General features: G+C 45.9%; 1 protein-coding gene across 1 annotated transcript in view; it reads right to left on the bottom strand.

Moving 5' to 3' along the window:
• col14a1a (collagen, type XIV, alpha 1a) overlaps nt 1–20,240 on the bottom strand; it is a 90,004-nt gene that overhangs the window by 5,721 nt on the left and 64,043 nt on the right. The window contains exons 35-46 of the mRNA XM_036537998.1: nt 19,378–19,536; nt 18,478–18,555; nt 14,757–14,843; nt 13,089–13,142; nt 11,677–11,772; nt 10,300–10,353; nt 7,814–7,867; nt 4,213–4,266; nt 3,829–3,900; nt 1,550–1,585; nt 850–916; nt 113–301 (exon numbers count right to left, since the gene is read on the bottom strand). Coding sequence (XP_036393891.1) covers nt 113–301; nt 850–916; nt 1,550–1,585; nt 3,829–3,900; nt 4,213–4,266; nt 7,814–7,867; nt 10,300–10,353; nt 11,677–11,772; nt 13,089–13,142; nt 14,757–14,843; nt 18,478–18,555; nt 19,378–19,536 — 1,000 coding nt within the window. The remainder of the gene's footprint in view (nt 1–112; nt 302–849; nt 917–1,549; nt 1,586–3,828; nt 3,901–4,212; nt 4,267–7,813; nt 7,868–10,299; nt 10,354–11,676; nt 11,773–13,088; nt 13,143–14,756; nt 14,844–18,477; nt 18,556–19,377; nt 19,537–20,240) is intronic.

The following is a 20,240-nucleotide window of genomic DNA, read 5'->3' as shown; positions in this document are numbered from 1 at the left end:
TAAAAGAAGTGAATCATAGAAATTACAAGCAGCAGATCAAGTAATCAACCTGAAGGCTGCATGCAACAGGGCAGATCTAGGAGCTGTACTAGAGCTGTAGATTTTTAGGTACCTCTCTCCCCTGGTCGGCCGTTCTGCCCGCTGCCTCCAGGGAACCCTGGTCTTCCGGGTGCCCCTTGCTCTCCCGGTGGCCCTGGGGGGCCCTGGCGTCCTGGCTCTCCAGGGGGTCCAGGCACAGTGCGGACTGAGACAGCCTGGCTGGGGATCTGGTTCAGCACAGAGCTGTAGCGGGAGAGGTGACCTACAGGAGAGACGTGAAAAGTAAGGACCAAAGCAGTTAACTTTCTAACACAGTGATTCATCACAACCAGCTGTGTACAGAAGCCATGATGGCTCTCTCCCAACAGCATGTCATATAGCCACATTACCCTGTATAATTGGGTGACTACAAGGAAATGGACTGCTAGTTAGCTACCAAAAAAGGATTTGGAAATATTACCTACCTTGCTTGCCGATATAGTCAGGCTGATTACTGTGGCTATTCTCCTATTTTAAACTAGTGTGTCCATAATGCTGGCTTACTCTTTCCGGCAGCGTATAGCTAGCTTGCTATTTGATAGTAGCTTGCCAGCATTAGCTAGCCAGTTGGGTACCTTGCTGGGCAACATCACATAAAGTGTCTGATGAAGAGCCAACCCAATGGCTGTATACTCATCTTCATTTGCGCTAACTGTGCTATGAGAATTCATATCCCACTATTGTTTCTGCTGGTTTCACTTATTAAGTGTAAATCCCTGAGCAAACATTTTGTGCATAGTGTTGTACTGTACTTTTACCAATGTGACTTACTCTGGATCAGCTGCTCGCAGACCTGACGGGCGATGGACCGGACGACAGCTTGAGACTGCATGTCACCCTTCAGGGGCACACAACATCAAATTACACTGTTAGAATTTAGCAGATGCTCTTACCCACTGGGACTTGAAACTTGGGACTGCATGCCACCATTCACAGACAGACAGCAGTGGGACTTGTGGTCATATTCTGTGACGCTGGGCCACAGACAGTGCCGTGGGGTACTCCTGTCCCTCTGGGCAGGGGCTAAGATTCTGTCAGTTAATAACTATATTCCCGTTTTCATACAAACTGTCAGGTCTTTTTCAAGCATCCAGCAATTAGAGGAGGGGGAGCTAAAAAAGACTGCAAACATGGGGAAAAACAGGCTGTTACATCAAGAGACCTCAAATTTGCCCCATGTTGACAGGTGTGAAATACCACTCTACCTGCACTGAATACCGTGCTCACACCCAACCACATATGCTGATTAAACAGTTCTAGCAGCACCCGCATTAATAGCTATGAAACACACACAGTGGAGCAATAAACTGCAACATCGCTGTGAAACCGCCGGCAATTTTATCTTGGAAGGCTGTCAGGGAGCCCCTAGCTCCCCGAGCTGATGAACTGCAATTATATGTGGGCTGAGGTTTCGAAGTGCAGCGCTCCCTCTAAACTCTGCTTGAGGCAGCTGTTGAAAAGTCGGACTCACTCGTTCGCCCTTTTCGCCTTTGGTACCAGAAGGACCCTGAAATGGAATAAAAGGAGGTTATTATAAACAGAGAAGGAGGAAACAACAGGAAAAGAAAGTGAGCAGCTCACATGGTGGAAAAGGGACTTCTGTTTAGTTGAGGAGAATTCCAAACAGTGTTCATCTGACTCACACCTGTTCGGATCTTACCAGGGAAAAGAAAGCTGCATGGTTACTTAAAGGTCTATTCAGACATTATGGGAAAAAAAGTTGTCTGGTTATTTAGAAACAGAATATTGACACTAGTACCCATTTTAGTGTGTCTTGTGCACTAACGTGACCATTGGTGCTTACGACCCAGTCATCTCCAATTAGGAGCTGGTGCTCCTTGCAAGTCACATGAAGCTAATGAATTTGTCACTGAGCTAATGTCCTGGAACACGGAATGGCGAATTATAAATAAACGATGTGGCTGCTACATAGAGCTGATATCATAGGAGCTGTCAGACTGCAGCGACCAAAGAAAGTCATCAGGAGGACACAGACAAGCGTGGAGGCTGACTCATGCACGTGTGTAAAGTCTTTCGGGTAGAGAATGGGCCCGGCAGAGGAAGGGTAGAGGGGGGCTGTCAGACCATCCTGGTGCAGATACACTTCCCTTTAATTTAATGCACCTCTACCCCCTGAGTGAACTGCGCTCTCCCACCCTGCTGCGTCTGGAAGACTCCCACTCCTACTGCCTGGACAGAGGGTGTCAGCCAAGCTGCTCGTAAACCTGCACCTTTAACTGTCATCACGAGCATCGCTGCTTTTAAACAGCCAGGATCCCCCTGCGAACGCTTTCGATGAGTTCTGCACGTGTGCGTACAAACCTTCGGGAGGGGCGACAGCCGAAGGGGGGTGGGGGAAATGGCCGAGACACACACGTGTTCAAACAGGAGCAGGTGCCACAGCGACTGACAGGCTAATCCTGATGCTGACCGCTGGTGATATATTAGTTTACTTCTCCTTTAACGGACCCCGTCGCAGCATGATCCAAACAAAGCACAGAATGTGGAATCTCGTTCGGAGGAGCGTGGCTCTCTCTCTTTCTCTCTCTCTCTCTCTCTCTGTCTGTCTCTCTTTCTCTCTCTCTCTCTGTCTCTGTCTCTCTCTCTCTGTCTCTCTTTCTCTCTCTGTCTGTCTGTCTCTCTCTCTCTCTTTCTCTCTCTGTCTGTCTCTCTCTTTCTCTGTTTCTTTCTCTCTCTGTCTCTCTCTCTCTCTCTGTCTCTTTCTCTCTCTGTCTCTCTCTCTCTCTCTCTCTCTCTCTCTCTGTCTCCGCTCCATAGAAATGTGGAGTGAGCCGTCCACAGAGGATGCGATTTATGGCATGTTCCCAGCCCTGAGCAGTGCCTACCCTCCATAAGAGAGCAAGATTCATCTGAAGAGGCCGTCGCTAGCCTCTCCTGAATTGGAGGGGTGGGTCTTTTGGAAGATGTTCAGTTGCCCCCCCCCAAAACACACACTATGTGTTTCCTCCTGGGTGAGAGGTGTGAAAAAGACTGGCCACAGGGAGAGGGAATTCTCTTGCACTCGCCCTATTAGTAGGAGGTCGTGACCCTGCCTGTTTGCAAGCCCCTCTGACCCCCCCCCCCACCCTGACAGCCAGGGTGGTCCAATGTGTTTGTGTTTAAAGAGACCTGTGGTTATCAGTGGATAAGGCAAATGAAGTGAAGCACAAATAACACTCTGAGCACATTCAAGTTAATAAGAAAATTATCAGCTTAAATGGGTCATTTTGCCAACTCTTTTGACCTCTTCTACACATATTAGACTCTGCATTAGAAGAAATTGGCCTCATACACGTTTGAAACACTCATCAGATGGTTCAGCTTTACACATCATTAAACTGATTACCATTACCATTACCATTTCCCTTGCCCTCTAATGTTTAGCTGTGTAAGTATATAGCTTCAAAGGTGAGAAATGTACAGCCAGAGAAGCCAATGAGGATTTAATACATTTTCAGTTAGGCAAAGCTCAAAAATCAGTGTTTAATTGTCTTCACTTTGGATAAACTTCTGTGTAGCTGAATGAAGTAATATATCTCTCTCTCTCTTTCTACCCCGTCTCTCTTACGGCCCTTTCTCTCTCTTTCTCTACCCCCTGTATCTTCCCTACCTCCTTTTCTTTCTGTCTTCCTCTGCCGCTGTGCTTTCTGCCTTTACAACCTAATTAACCCTACTCTTGTCACACAGTTAAACCCCTCTTGTAATGGCATGTATGGGTTCTGCTGGAATGTGGAAAGACACTTGACTTACAGGTGTTCCGGGGTCGCCCACTTGCCCTGGGGGTCCATTCGATCCAGGGGCCCCAGGGGCTCCAGGGGTACCCTACAGACAGAAGACAGCAGGGCGTGTCACCACTCACTCATAACATTGGTGCAAGGTCCCCCAAAACTACAGCAGGGGCTACAACAATTTACTAATCACAGTGTTTTACGGAGGGGCTTTAACTGTCACACACAAAACAGACTCTTATTCTCAGAATTCCTGCAAATGGGAACAGTTAGCTAAAACTAAAGCTAAACCTGTGCTGACAGACATGCTTATGGTGGACAGTGATAACTAACTTGCTGTGGTGGAGCTCAGCTGCTCCACCACAGCTCAGTGTGGGTGCAAACACAGCGTGTAAGTGACACTTACAATCGGTCCTGGAGGGCCTTGCAGTCCCTGAGGTCCATCCTTTCCAGGAAGCCCCTGCGTGACAGGAACAAAGCTGTCACATGACCCACTTCAATCTATTCAATTCGGTAAGATGGGTGGAGAGGACTGCAGCAGGCTGACTGCTGAACAGCACCACACGCACAGTCAAAAGCCCATTCTGCAAATAAGCCAATGAGTGTCATCTAACACTCTCCGGTGGTAAGGATATGGTGATAAATCATGGAGGGACTTTCAGGTGGACATGAGAAAGGGGATAACGTGCAGGGAGCAGCGTGATGTCATACGGACAGAGCAGGAGCATGAGGCCTGCGAGCTCTGGAGCTGGCACACCAGACTGCTACTCTGGCTGACCTCTGGGAGCGGAGTCCTGTGAGATGCTTCCTGGACTTGCTGCAGCCTGTGTATCATGCCAGAATATGATCAATCCGAGAGGCTCGTCAATGCATTCAAATATATTTTGCATTTGCTGACAGGACCTGCTGCTCATTCTGGCCCAATCGTCTTATTAACTGATACATCACATGAGGACTTACTCTTATGCTTGGTATTAATGTCATGTTTTATGGGTGGTAATTGAGCTACAGCCTGTTGTTTATGTACTTATCTCTCTGGAAACATAGCTAAATTTAATGGACCTGCATTCCCAGATACCTGTTTTGTATGGAGTTCTTCCTAGCTATATTGTCAGTCTTGGGCAAGGTTCTGCTCATGTTCAGGTTGAATGTTACCCAAGGATTACCATTCCTGCAAAACAAGGTGATGGCATGAAACCAGAATGGTGTTAAATAACAAGCTGTAATCCTAATGTCTGTGGTTGACAGTACAACACCAACCCAGTGTTCTAAGGGAATAATGCAAGAAATGCAATGCAAGTCTGCATGTATGATCACTGTGTGCCCAGCCATACTCATAAGCTGCTTTTCTACTAGGGGTTATTGAACTTGGAGCAATGAACCCAGGCTCAAACCCTGGGTGCGCTGCTGTTTGTCCATTGTCTCTCTGAAATGAACAAATGCTGCCTGCTGCTCTGTCCAGGAAGCGCAGCAATTAATGAAAAAGCAAATTTGGGGGAATTGTAGACACAGGAGTGTGGGGAATGAAGCAAGCTGGGGAGACGATACCAGACCTGGTCGGCCTCCCATGCAAACTAAATGAAGCAGGGAGAAAAAACCTTGTGTTAAATTTGGGCATCACATTTATGAGCACAGCTCTGCAAACCGTGAGAAAGCACAATGCCCTGGTGAACCACCATCCCACTGGGCTCACTCAGTGGTTTCTCACTAGGACCTTCAGCTCGCTGCAGGAAAGCCAGGTCAGCACACAGAGAAAGAGCATGGTGCAATTATGTACAAAGCAATACTAACAGTTGTCACGGACCAGTCCTCTAATTCTTTGTGAGTGGTCTGGGAATTCTGGTATATTCTGTTCTTCGGAGCTGTGTAATAAAAGCTGGATTTGATTTCGGAGCATTTCCCCTCCGAACTGAATTGTAAATGGGCTCTTCAGAAAGCACTTGTGAAAGCTTGGACACCTATACCAACTACGAGACACAGCAATAAAAAAATCAGCTCTTTCTCAGCACTGGCGCCCAGCACAGAGCACAGATCAGAATGATTAATCTTTTCCATTGTTTAGTGGCATCAAAGTCTCGCAGATGACACACTCGTGAGCATGGGAGTTGGCTTGGTGTTGCATGGTGAGCAGTCCCCCCATTAAACCCCTTAATGGGCCTGTCACGGAACTAGGCCCCACTGACAGAGGGGCAGCCCCAGTGCTGTAGTTATTCAGTGACATGCTGTAAACTGTGGACACACGGCTCTAGCTCAGCCATTCTGCCCGTTTTTAGCCTATGCCACGTTCTCAAAGATGTTTTTTCAAGTTGCAGTTGTTGCAGGTCTTTGTCAGTGATGGGATTCACTGTTGGTGCAGACAGTTCGAAACCTGTTTTTATGGATTTCCGGGAAAACAGGAAACTGACTCTGGAACCGTAGGGTTCAAAGCCAAAACACAAGGTTACGTCCCTGTCCCACTCGGTGACACAGCTGATGCACGGGAGGAGGCCCTGTTTTACATGTTCCCCTGTTACAGATGAATTAATTCCAAAGTATACTGGCTCCAGGAGACTTCTGTAGCTCTTCTGTTCTGACTTTACTTGGCATCCTATTAAAAGGCTACACAGGACATTGGTTTCCCTGCAACGCAGTTTATTGCTCAGATGTGTACCATACATTCTATCAGTTATACTGGCTTCTGGACAATTCTCCAGCCTCTCCTAGGAACAGTTCACCAAGCATTTGGCCAGTGAGACACAAACCTCCAAATTCTAAAGACAGTCCTGTTCTGCCCATTTTGAATGACTGACAGGGTAAGTCCCCAAAAGAATTAATTACACACGCTTCCAAATATAAAAAAAAATCTTGTAATTGTAAAATGTTCTGATTCAAAAACATTACAATGCCAAAAATAAATCAACTGAGGAAACTGAGACTTTTGGCTGGGGTCTGGTAGCGCTTAGGAGGAGAGTGTGTGTTTTTTTTGTTCACTCTCCAGTCTGGTTAAGGAGTGACGGATCACTCCTGAAGCACATCTCAAGGCATAGCTTTGTTTTACCTGTAATTTAAGAGAATATGTCTTCATTACTGATGGCATGCTACTGAAAACCGCTTTAAAATATATATAAATAAGAAAACACGTTGCCGGGGGAACCTCCCCTTGCTGTGATTTGGTTAAATTGCTCAGGGGGCTGGAGCCCTCCTTGCTTTCGGTCCCACCAGTAATCAAAGTGATATCTGGTTGGCTGTGTGGGGAGTGGAGAGAGTGAGTAGATTGGGCAGGTTGGTTTAGAGCTTCTCTAAGGGTAATAAAGTCTGCTCTGAACCCAGGGGATGCATGGCAATCTCTTGCTGAGGAGCGTGCCATGTGCATCAAGGACAAGAGCTCGTTTCCCATCTCAGACATCTCTACATCTCTGCAGGAGAATGTAAATTTTACACAAGAAGGCCACTAAATACAGGCACTGGGGGCCTCTCCGTGACCATGACTAAGTTGTTGACCGTTTCTTTCACGGTATTGATTTAGCCAGATAAACAGTAATGGATTTATTTTTCATTTGTAAAATTTTGAATGCAAGAAAACAGAAATACATTTGTGAACAATTACCATAATATAACTAAGAGTCAAACAGAATAAACGGTTGAGCTGTGTTTGGTACAAAAACAGCACTTGTAGCCGTAGCATTTAATGAACTTTTTTCCTGAGTGTAATGCTATCTGGCGGGAGAGGCCACCTCTAATCGAACAATCAGAACCAGAGAAACTGCAGTGCACTGAGCAGCCATATGTAATGTGTCACGTGACATGCAGCTAACACTGCGACTGGCTCCAACAGACAGCGAGGCCTTTGGCAGCACGTTGTGGGGATGTCAAGTGGAACAACAGGACACGATGAGCTAACGCTTGGACCCGAACGTAAACATGAACTTGACTGTAACTCTCTTCAGAGTGCTCTGCTGCCAGCACGGTCTGGACCTGATCCCTGTAGGGGGGGGGTCACGAAAGGAGAGGGGGGCTGAAAATCTTACCCTCTGTCCTGCGGGACCATCACGTCCTGGGGATCCAGGAGACCCAGGCACTCCCTTGAAAAAACATTAAAGGTAGAAAAGGGTAAGTCTGGCAGATGAACCATTAGGCATCAAATTCCAATTACTCTGCAAGCTCCTCTTTAACAGTTCTATGCCCTCTCTACATTCATAACATTACTGCAATACTGTAACAGTACCATTGTAGTTTCACAGAGGCACATGCACATCCAAACTCATGCAGGCACTTAATAATAATGCAAACTCAGAAAAGGATACCAACACGCTGCTCTTATGCTCCCTTGATTTACACGATTTACCCTGTGAGGGATGGCAACATTTTGATCATTCGGTCTTAGGTAGGTCAGGCACTCAACACTACTGCTGCGCCATATCATTAAAGCAACATTGGGAGTCTGTTACACACTGGAGAGGGACAATGTGGTGAACTTCAGATCTACGGAAATCTTTGTGCGTTCTGTGCTCTCTGGTTGAGGTTCTCGCCACACGGGCAGTGAAATACGGTGATGTGGACAGACAGAGGGGCCTCCTGGCTGAGTGTTTTGCATGTTCAGCCAGCAGCCAAACCTCTGTGGCTGACGCAGATAAATCAGGCCTTAGACTGAAAACCGTCACTGAGGAAGCTGTGCTCGGAGCATCTGTGAGAGAGGTCTGTGAGGCCCCGAAGCTAAAATTAAACCCAAACAGGACCCATGCAGAGTGCATCTAGATGTTTCCCTGGATAGCTGAATCTCCTCTACAGTGTGTTAAAACACTTGTTACACTTGCTGGGGTTATGCTGTATTTAATCCAAAGAAAGCCGACTGAATAAAGTTCTCTTGGCGGTCGATGCTTCCGAGACATGGGGAATCTCCACAGGTGTGAATCCCTAGTGCCCAGGATTGTGTTATCACGAGGCTTTTTGGTGCTCTGACAGACCCACTTTCTACATCTCTATACGGGACATTACGCCAATCATGGCATCAAAGTGACCTCCAGCTCATTCTGGAAGCAATCTCACCCCTCACTCCTCAGAGACACGGAAAGGCAGGTCAGGACCTTGGTGACAGAGGCTAAGGGTGCACTACCTGATCCCCGCGCTGGAGCAAGCCCGTGCCAGTGTGTCTGACTCAGCTTTAATGTGCAGTTTTCTTTGGTCCATCCCGAACACATATTTCAGCTGTGGGATGTGGATGTGATCTTTCTCATTTCGGCGCTGGCGAGGGCTTGTATATGTTGGCGCTCCTCTAGCAGGGCATGCCGTTCCAGTGGGGGAAACCAGGAGGCAGTTTAACCAATTGTTAATGGAAAACAAAATGTGCACTCTGTCTAGACCCAGATCAGCGGGTTACATTATTCGGAAAATGTCACGCTGAGCTTTTGTTTTAATTAGAAAAAATTTAGCTAAAAATATTACATAGGAAATTATTTATTTTATTTCCACAAGAAAAACATTTACAGCAAGAACCTCACAACGTGCTTTAAAGCTGAAGGGTAATTAGAATTCCATGTTTTTTTGGTTGCTAAATGAAAGACATGTTAATCCTTGCCCGATTCACAGGCAACCATTTCTTTGCATTTGCTCAGTTGTGAATGGAGACGGCACATTTTCAAATCAAATATGTCATGTTACCATGGGTGCTTTGATAGCCTGCTGCTGTTGGTAATGCCCCCGTTATCAAGCATTTGATGAATGAAAGCAGAGCTATGTCAGAGAGCACACTAATCCGCCTCATGTCACAAAGCACACGCTGCCCAAAGGTCACCTTGTGCTGTGTGGCAGAGGCAAATGCATTCAGTGTTCATGAAATGTGCTTTTTAGCAGGGCCGGACTCTGTTGTACTGATGAAAGGCTGACAGGAAAGGCTTCAGACGAACCCCGGGCCTGACCTTTCCCTCCTCTGACACCTTCCCTCCCTTGTACAATGGAACAAAGGGACAGATTCAAATTCTTGATTCAAACTCATTACCACCAGGGGACAGAGGAAATATCAGTGCAAGTGCTCCTGTGTCTGCCAGGAGGGGAGGGGCGGGGGGTTCATTAATTATGCGCCTCCTGCTATGGTCAGGCTTGGTAATTAATAAGAGTAGGGGAGCTCATTGTGATTTCTGCACGTGGTGGACTCCGCTCAGATTAAAAGTGCTAGGCGGCAGTGTGTCTGCACACAATGGCAACGCCTGCTCCTTATCTCCCGCTCCGACTGGGGCGAGTCAAGCGCTCTAATCACCGCTGAACATGACATGTCGGTAATTAAGATTCCGTGACGCCGGGCGCTTGTGTGGCGGAGGGTCCGGCATTTGCACGAGCCGTGGTGAGGTTAATTAAAGGGGGGCCCTTGTTCATGGCCGCTGCAGTCAGACAGGCATTCCTGGGGTGGCACCGGAGTTCAGAGGAGCAGTCTGCAGGGAGTGTGTGTGTGTGTGTGTGTGTGTTGGGGGGGGGGGGGGGGGGGGGGGTAGTGCCAAAAATACCCTGAGCGTGGCATTACCTGGAGCCCCTGCGGTCCTGCCTCGCCTTTCTCTCCTCTCTCCCCGGCGGGCCCCTGGAGCAGAAAAAGCCCTTATCAGCACCATTCCGTTGCTACGCCTCACTTCCTCCTCTCAACAGACTCACGGACGTGTCACCTCTTCTCAGGTAAACAGAGCTGAGAACTCCAGCACCACAGAGAGAACACCTGAGGCTCTCCGCTGATATATGACCTGCAGTTTGCCAAACAATCACCATTCAATCTGAGCAAATATTGCCTGTGTGAAAATGAACCTGGAGGAAAGGGGTAGACATACCATACATTTATTAAGCACACGTCCAAACAATCACTTCCTCTGAGTTATACTTGTTTTCATAGAATCACCCAAGGTGCCTTATATGTAGTACATTAACAATCAGAATATGTTTGCTCAGTGGCTTTGCTCAGTGTTCAGCAGAACTTATTACAGTGAACACCAATTGGCTAGCAATGAACAACTGAACAACAGTGTCCACACCTTCTGAACACTGATCAATCCCATCAGCTTCAGGAAAAGGCTGTGATATAATGAACATATCATTTCAGCATTTTGACGCATAACTATCCAACTGATATTGTCTTTAACATGGCGTGTATTTGTTAAGCAGACTGTATAACAATTAATTCATTTAACCTACTATTCAATCAAGCAAAATGTTTCAGCACTGTATTGCTTCTTTCCATGAACCAGAAGCTATTTGCTATCGCTACATATGATTATAGCACACAAACCTACACATGCATACATATGTGACAGAAGTTAATAACTACATGGTCTCACTCCAACAAGACTGAGCCCCTGCAGCTGTCCTTGGAAGACAAATATCTGACCAGATGTTTACATTTAAGAGCATTAGAGCTCCTCTTTCACAATGAGGGCAAACAGGCCTTATTGCTAAGTTGTAGTGGTCATGGCAGGTCACACCTGAACAAGCTGTGATGTCTATATTTATCACCATTTGTGACAAATATTCTGCAAAGAGTCTGCAGGATCAACACTGTTCATTTACTGACTTCCTTACCTTGCTTGGCTTTCTATTGTAATTAATTTCTATTACATGTTTTATGTAGGAAGTTGTACAGATCTTTAATGTTGTGATACAGCAGGACATACAAATGGTGAAAATTAAACAATGAAGAGGTGTTTCATTTAAGCAAATGCTCATGTTAACATTATCTTTGCACACATAGCTGGTCATGCAATCTCCCTCCTCCAGCAAAAGGCACTGAATTAAACCTCAACTGGACTGAAATGTGTGTCGGTGGATTGCTGATTAACTGGCAAGCCACAATGAGAGAAATGTGACCTGTGACAATGTGTGTCACAGCAGTGAACACATAGCAGAATGGGAATCTCACCGGTGGTCCCTGGATGGACATTCCGCTGGGGCCCTGGGGGCCGGGGGGTCCCTGGGGCCCTGGAGCACCCATGTCACCCATGGGCCCTGGAGGTCCCTGTGAGAGTGACAGGAACAGAGGAAGCAGAACATTTAATTTTCTCACAGCCAGAGAAACAGTATGTAATAAGAACAGGCTACGTTTGAGACGTGTGTTTCAACCCTGTTTAAAGTGTCTCCCATAATGATGCTCTCTGGGGTGTCTCAAATGAAAAATGTGACATATTACTTTAAAATAACTAAACAGTCCTGCACAAGGCACTCATTTAGGAAAAGGTTAAAATCTTTACTCGGCTCTCAGCTGATGAGAATTACAGCACGTGCCACGCAGCTTTTGTATGCCTTACAGATAGACACAGCCTTTATTAGTACTGTCTTCACAAGCAGCTTGTATATAGAGAGTCCAATGTGGCTAAATCCAACTACGAGCAGCTGTATGCAATTTAGAAACTCATTAAAGTCGACATCACATGTATGCTGGCAGGACAATCAACACTAGATAATTACATGGACAGGGAAAAAAAGATGAGATGCTCTGTTCAAAGGGCCTTTCGCCTACAGTAAACATGCTCCTTTGGCCAGCTTGGATGAGTTTTGTGTCTGGCGATATAAATATTTTAAGGACCTTTAATGGCGAACGTGTTTGGCCGGGGGTTTACGGTTACTGTCAGTGCCTCTGCGAGTGCTGAAAGGCAACGTTCACCACTCTTCCAATTCTGCGGTCCTCCGATAAATACAAAATTCATGAGGATAGGAAGAATGGACTGCAGGCAGACTATGCGCACTGCCTGAGAAGCAGTCATTACCATGGAGATTACATAAGAATATATGCTTCAGAAAACTGTTTAGGCCATTATGCGTGTGACTGAAATCAGACGGTATCTGACTCCAACGTGTTCATTTGGAACACGGGGGCAGGCAATCTATCCTGCGAACACCATTATACATCTGTTGCTATTCTGCACCAGAAGAGAGGCTGGAGCGGAGGAGCTGATTGGGCAGAAGAAGGCTGCTCTGGAGGGGGGCTGGGAGAGCAGTCAGACTGAACTCAGAGCAACGTCTACAAACACTCAAATTCAAATAAGCTGTAACAGGAACCGGACAGCTATTGCCTTCAGGAGCTTCGGCAAACAAGCCAGAGAGCATTATGCGGGGATTAGATGGCCAGATTTACACAGTGTGTGAAAACAGAAGCGTCCTCCAAGAGCAACACAATTACTTATAGGCTGTACACACAATGGCCTTTCACGTATTTTTCCTCATGCAGTTGTTTCGCGCTGTTGTGGAAATTCCAGAACGTTTGCCGGACAGTGGGTGGCCCGACGTACCCGATACTGTGTGAGCAGAGAGAAAATGAGGCAGAATATACTGTACCACCAGGCCCTGTTCTCCTCGATCCCCTCTCGCGCCTCGGATACCAGGACCTCCCTGCAATTCAGACAAACACACACACATACACACACACACACACAGCATGATCACAAAAGCTGCCATCGCCATTAACTACAGGTGTAAAAAGGTAATCACATTCTCTCACATGCTGAATTCTGAGCTAGAATCCCGGGAGGTCTGCTGTAAAAATGAGACCTATCATTACCAGCTGCAGCTCAGAGAAGGCCCCAGGTCCCTGGTTTTATCAGATACTATACAGCTAGTGTTTCATTTATTTATTTCATTTCTTTTATCGTGGCTCAGCGTGTCTAATCTGAGTATGCTGTCGGCACTTCGTAAGGAGCTGTGACAGAATATTGTACTTCAGCAAGCAATGTTCGTGGAGGTGGGGCTGGGGGGTGGGGGGGGAGGCGGGGGTGTGTACTGACTCACACCCACCCCTCTGTTGCTGGCTGAGGGTGACAGCCTCTGTGAGTTCCTGCATGGGGTGCCACGGGGGGCCGCTTGTAATTGCCCCATTTTGGCTTGCTTCCTGTTTCAACGCTCACTTTAATTACTCCCCCACAGGGGCCATGGAGTCAGCCGGGTCAGTTCCCAAGACAACGGGGAAGTGAGTGGCAGGAGCTGGGCAGTTGCAACCCATACACTGAGGGGAGGAGCAGGGGCGTCATGAGGAATAAAGCCGTTCTTGAAAGAAGCGCTTACTGTTGGATGGGGCACAAATGGACGAATGCAATCACAGTCCTAAAGCAGTCGACCCCAGCATCACGCCGCGACCACCCCCGATGCATGCATTTAACGGTGTCTCCGAGTAAAGCTGAGTGATCACGGGGTTAAGAGTTGCAAGGCACGGGGCTCCAGCGGCACTGACTGGCAAGCGCTCGGATTCAGCGATGAAGGGAATCGGAAATTCAGCGTGACTGAACAAACAAACCTAGGACGCCGGAAACGGGAGCCATATGGACGTGGAAACGTATACCCACGGACAGACAGGAGGGGGCTAATTTGCTTTGATAAATCGATATCCATAGAATTACTTTTTCAAACACCACCGTGTTTGGACAGCATGGCCTTCACTGCTGCGGGAAGGCGTCCCCCCCACTCCCTGAGCCGTGTGCGCTGCAGTGCTCTCTGAGTGAGCTCATTCGTTTGGACTGACATGTCAGGCTCTACGTGAGGCATGTTTGAAATTTCCTACTCCGTTTGGGTCCCTTCAGCGAGGGCCTGAAAGGAGGTTACTTTCAGTCATATCATAAATAACATGTCACTGCAATCCTTCTCTAACATTCCACACCCCTGTGGACTCATGCTCTGGGTCAGCACAGGGTCTTATGGGTGATGGCATACATTGCTGTGAATTGGAGGTCTACTGCTTATACCTGCACAGGGTGAACTGTTAATTGCATTGTGTTTTATTCTACACTGTTCTAATGTGCTATACAAGTCTTTCTGCACCAAATACCACGAAATACATAAATAAGCAGTACAGTTTTTGCAAATGTGACTGAAATGTCTTTCTGTGAGCAGAATCCCAGGCTTAGGGCAACAGCTGGCTAAATGTAAAGCAGCTGTGAGAGGGCAGAAAGTGGCTGTTTCTGGGTGCATCCCACCATAAGCGGACCCTAGACAGCTGAGACAGAGGGTGCTTACCGGGGGTCCTATGGGTCCGGGGGGGCCTTTGCTGTCCTGGGAGCAGGTGCAGGCATGGGGCATGGCGGGACAGTCCTTCTCCACCCTCTGAAACACACAGCATGATCATGGGCAGGGGTGGACTGAGGCCACCCAAAAAAACTCACCAGGTTTCCTTAAATCTATATTTACTGTACATTTAGCCATTCAGCAGATGCTCTTAACCAGAGCAACTTAAAGTTCAAAAGGGGTAGTCTAAGAGCAAATCATGACTGTTGCAACTGATAGTAGTTTGGAGTTTGGACAGGAGTTTGAAAGAGCGAGTTCAAAGACATAGTGCTTTAGCTCAGCAAATATATTTGAAGATATAGTATGAATGATCAGAGTATGAGTTTAGTTGAACCAAGATGCAGTTTGAGGAGATGCATTTGCAGTCTGCAGTGGAAGAGGGACGGTGACTCAGCTGTCCTGAATGATGTTTCCCTGCTCTCTTTAAACCACTGGCACTCTTGAAATGGGGTAAGGGAAAGCTAAATTGGTTCAATCAGGACTGAATCAGATGGTTGCTAGAAAGTGCAAACACTGCAGTCCTCCAGGCCAAGGGCTGGGTGACCCTGTGACGGGCCAAACTCGTATGGTCACATAGCATCCCTGTATTGTCCATTCTCGTTAATTCAAGGGTCAACATGCTGTGATTCTGGAGTAAACTAATTCCTGTATCAGTGAAGAACATTTATATAACAGGGGTTTTAGAACAAAGGTAAGAAACCTTAAGAGATGAAATTTTTAGTTCAATGGGTGATTCTAGGACTTTATGGGATGCTGTTAAAGGATTTAACAGTGGTAGCTCAACTGTACTTGCTATGCAGTTACATAAGTCCCATCTAACAAACTGCTGAAAAAACAGATCCAGATAATTGGTCACTTTCAGCATAAGCACATCTAGACATCTGTTAGTAAAACTTTGCTATGATAGTCTGTGTTCCTCCTGGTAATACAACTGGTAAAATTAACACTGAATGGCTCTCTTCAATTCGATATACCTGCTATAATTGGCAATAGAGAGACATAGCTTCTGCTATTATATTTCTTCTAATCAAGTATGATGAAGACCTAGCACTGTGCAATATCTGCATACCCTTGTCTTTAATTACTTCCATTTTGAAATTATATGCAAAGGTTTTGCCAAATTACTTGGAAAACCTTGGGAATGAATTAATATACCAAGACCACATGGGTCTCATTAAATCGCTGGTTTCAGATAACATCCACTACTTACAGCTTAAAGCTGAACACATTCCTGCATGGTGTCATTTCTCTAGATGCACAGAGAGCATTTAGTATAGGAGCATCTATGAGCAATATAGTATTTAACTGGTCTTCACAATGAATGCGTTCATGGTTAAAGTTTTATGTTGTAATCAATCAGTAATGGTGATAGCGGGCAGTAATTACTCCTCCTCCTTTCTTGTAATTAAAAGCACTTGGAATTTGCATCTGCACTCTCACTTGAGTCATTAAGCAAAGCAGTGGTTAAACACATCGAAGCCAATTTGTATTCACAATACTGAACACCACTATGTGTTGATGATATATAGTCATATGTAGATAATATGCCTCAATCATTTCCCCACTTTTGAAATGTTTCAGTTAATTTGCCTCTCTGTAACACCATAAGGAATACTGCAGCAAAGCTGTTTCAATGTCCTTTTGATGTGCGATGGAGAGAACTATAGCCTCCGTACAACGCAATGCAAGTTGAGAGTTTCAAAACCTCAGTACGGAAGTGTATATGTCAGTGCATTCCATCACACTGAGTAATTTCGATGAGATTCGTGGAGACAGATTTAGACAGATGGACGGACCTGCCCTGCTCTCCTCAGGAGTTAGGAGGCGTTAGGATAGTGAAAATGAATGTGCTTCGTCGGATCAAAGTCTTTAGCCTCACGCTCCATTAGGCTATTGAGATAAACTACACTCAGAATCCTCAGAATGTATTTGGAGGGGGAAGCAACCACATCTAATATGGGTAAATCTGCAATCTGCAAAGCATGCTAGTGGCTCATCTATGCCCAACTTAAAATTTTGCTTTCACTCATTCCCTTTGCATCCAGCAGGAGCATGGCTTGACCCTAAAACTATGTAACGATGACAACTTCAGGAGCAAATAATACATTCTTCAAGTCTTTCAGAACTGAGTGCAACTTAACACTTCTCTTTGAACCATTCGCTGTTGATCGATTTCAAGGTGGTGACTGGATGGGAGTAACGCGCATTCCCACAGAGAAACGGTATTCTCGTTCGCCTGCCTTTCACAACCATGCTCTGGAATTCTGCAGTTTTCTATCTTCGTTTCCTCAATGGAAAAATAAAGGAACCCATAATTTTGAACACATTTTCAGTCGGCGCAGTCTTCATAGTTTCCAGGACTTGAAAGCTCATTATGAATCACCAGGTCGTGCTCCCTCTGTACTGTACAGCGTGTCGGTGGGGCTCCCGCTTGGTGACACACCCTCAGCAAAATATCTCGAGTGCAAGAGGCAAAGCGAAAGGTGTCGCTTCGCGTATTTATGTGTCTACAAATAAAGCCTCAGAAAAATCTTGCAATGAAATGAACATGAGAATTTTTCTTAAGGGGTTATTAGATACAAAATGGTTTGGGGAAATCTGGCTGGGGGTTGGGCTGTGGGGGGAGGGGGGCTGGAGGGGAGGGCAGGGGGGGTGTACTGTGGCTACTGCTATGCATTATATTTCTTGAAATGTGCACTGAAGATTTTGTGTTAAAAATAAAATGAAAAAAAATCACAGAGAAAAGCTCTTTGGTATCTTGATAAAGGTTCTCCTGCAGCATGTTCTATATAAAATTCATCAAAGATTAAAAGAGGCGAAAAGATCACGTCAGGAGGAGCGCAAATCTCTCTCTACTGGAGCTCTCTCTCATACCTCTGCATCTGCGTCTGCTCTGAAGCATTATCTGCTTTAGGACACTATCAGCACTCTTTCAGCACTCTTTCAACAGCGGAGAAAAGAATCCTCTCTCTAGCCCCAAGCAGCAAAACACATCACACCTCTCTGGCAAAGCAGTTGCACAGAAATCATTAAAATAATGGCTGTGTTCTCTTCCAATTAATAACACCTCTCGGGGTGCCAAGTATGTATCCAGAAAGTCCAAACAGATGTCTGTCCAAACCGTTCGGCCGTGGTTCCCAAGGTCAGGAAGCCGTGTGACTGACAGGATGTGATTTCATTCTGTACAGCAACACCCTCGTCGGCAGTGGGGGTCTGACTGATGGAGTGGGTGGCGGTGAGCAGGAGGGTGTGTGTTTGCCCGACGCATGTGTTCACACAGATCCACCACACGCATTAGCTCTGCATCTCTGAGGCCCACTGTGTGCTCTGAGTTATGTCTGCCCAGCTGTCTGACAGAGCAGGGTGCACAGTGATGTGTACTTCCGGTGACGTGACGTTTTGATCTACTTAACTCATGCTACCGAGCAAACTGTGGGTACTTGCACACATACCCTTACTGAGAGTGAGTCACTATGGCTTATAAACTGTCAAAATATTGAGATTTTACATTATATTCAGAAATGAATTAAATATTTTTTCTTCAAAATCAATACTAATATTACATTAGATTACATAAAATTTTGTTATATTTTGGTATGGTAGAATATTCTGATGCAGTAGCAAAATCTGATGCGGCAGCAAAGGTTTGAACAGACTCAGTGTTGGTTCTTACCAGGCCCGGGAGCTCACAGCACTTGTCCCGGCTCGCCCATGAGGTGCTGCAGATGATGTCAAACATCTGGAGCTGGAACTGAGGACACAAACACACACACACACACACACACACACACAATAAACATTATGACTGCAATATAACCCCCATCGCACACCTTCACTGCATGCCCTCGAGAATGCAAAAAATCATTATGAAGCATCTGTTTCATGCTGAAAGTGCTCTGGCAGCACACAATGCTGTTGTGATTTAATAACATTGAGCTAATTGTGTATGTTGTCAGGCTCATTTATACAGCTTAGTTTTACATGGGGTCATACTTTGGATCCAATTACTGGATCAAACCCACAAAAATTCTGGTCCACACAGAACACAATTGCATATCATTCACTTTACATAATTAGAAATATCAAGCGAAATACGATCAACTCATTTTGCTCCCATGATCCAGCACAGTTTAAGAGTGGCTGTATGAGTTTCACCAGACTGGGACTTGTTAAAATTCAAATTTCATAAAGATGAGATTAATTCATGGAAAAAGTGTATGTAAACTTACAGCATGACTCATAGAATGAATTTTCTTGCAGGATTCATCTACAGAGCATTCTTTATACAAATGTAAAAAAAAAAACTTGACTTCCAGATTCATACCTAAAGAAAACAAGAATTTGCTAGCAGTGCTAAGTACTTTTAGTGAATGTGAACTCCTCCTGGGCTGTCATTGGACCCTGAGCAATGGTTGCCTTTTGTACAATTTCCATTCAGAATAAGAACAATGCTGCCACTCGAGAAGGAACAAAAGCCACTTTATTCAGGACCTTATGGGAGCAAAGGCCTCAGGCCCAAAGGCCACTGGTCTGAGGTTCACTGGACGTGGGGGGGTCTGCCTGTGTCACTCACCGGGGCAGAGTTATCCCTCTTTCCACGGGAGCGCACCATCCTCCCCAGCACCTCCACCCCATCCATGGTGATGTTGCCTGCGGCACTGATGGGCTTCTCCCCGACCACCTTGCAGTCGATCACAGCCTTGGCAGTGGTCTTGCTGATTGCTATGTGGAGCTGTGGGGAAGGGTTTTACAAGGCTTTGAAGGTACTCTACACAGGTGCACGTGTCTATGTGTATAACTGTTTACCCTGGGTTTACCAGTGGCAGCATTAAATCAGTTGGTTTTACATATGATTCTCTCCATCTTTTTTTATTCCATTTCATATGGTGTAATCTTAGAATTTTGCTTTCCTTTTCTGTAATACAATGTGGAAGTTGCCTCATAGCTATTTGTTAAGTAAAAATTGACTGACCATTGACTAGCATGAAAACTGCACCACACTACCACCATCAGTGATGGTCTTTACAGCACACTCTTCCAAAAGTGCACTAATAGTTTTGAGAGGGTTGGGATGTTGGGGTGTTTATCCAGTTACCCCAAATATGTACAAAGTGAGTCCCTGTGGGCCAAAGAGAGACATTTAAGTCCTTCAACAACACCAGGGGGCTGTCAGAGCTATCAGAAAAAAGTAATAAAAGTAAAACTAGATGTTATGGTCAACTTGTTGAATATGTATTTTATGACACAGTGTGCAGCTTGCAATTTTATCCACATGGTCACATGGGCTGTGTCCCAAATCGCACACTAGCATACTATGTAGCACCCTCACCAAGTATGCTTGGCCATCTAGTATGTTCTCACCTGATACTATGGATAGTGTACTATGCTTGAAATATCCCAAAATTCATTACAAAACTAAAGGGGTAGAGCTTATGG

Source organism: Megalops cyprinoides, chromosome 10 (genome assembly GCF_013368585.1).
Source record: "Megalops cyprinoides isolate fMegCyp1 chromosome 10, fMegCyp1.pri, whole genome shotgun sequence".
Classification (NCBI taxonomy): Eukaryota; Metazoa; Chordata; class Actinopteri; order Elopiformes; family Megalopidae; genus Megalops; species Megalops cyprinoides.
This window is presented reverse-complemented; position numbering and strand designations above follow the sequence as displayed.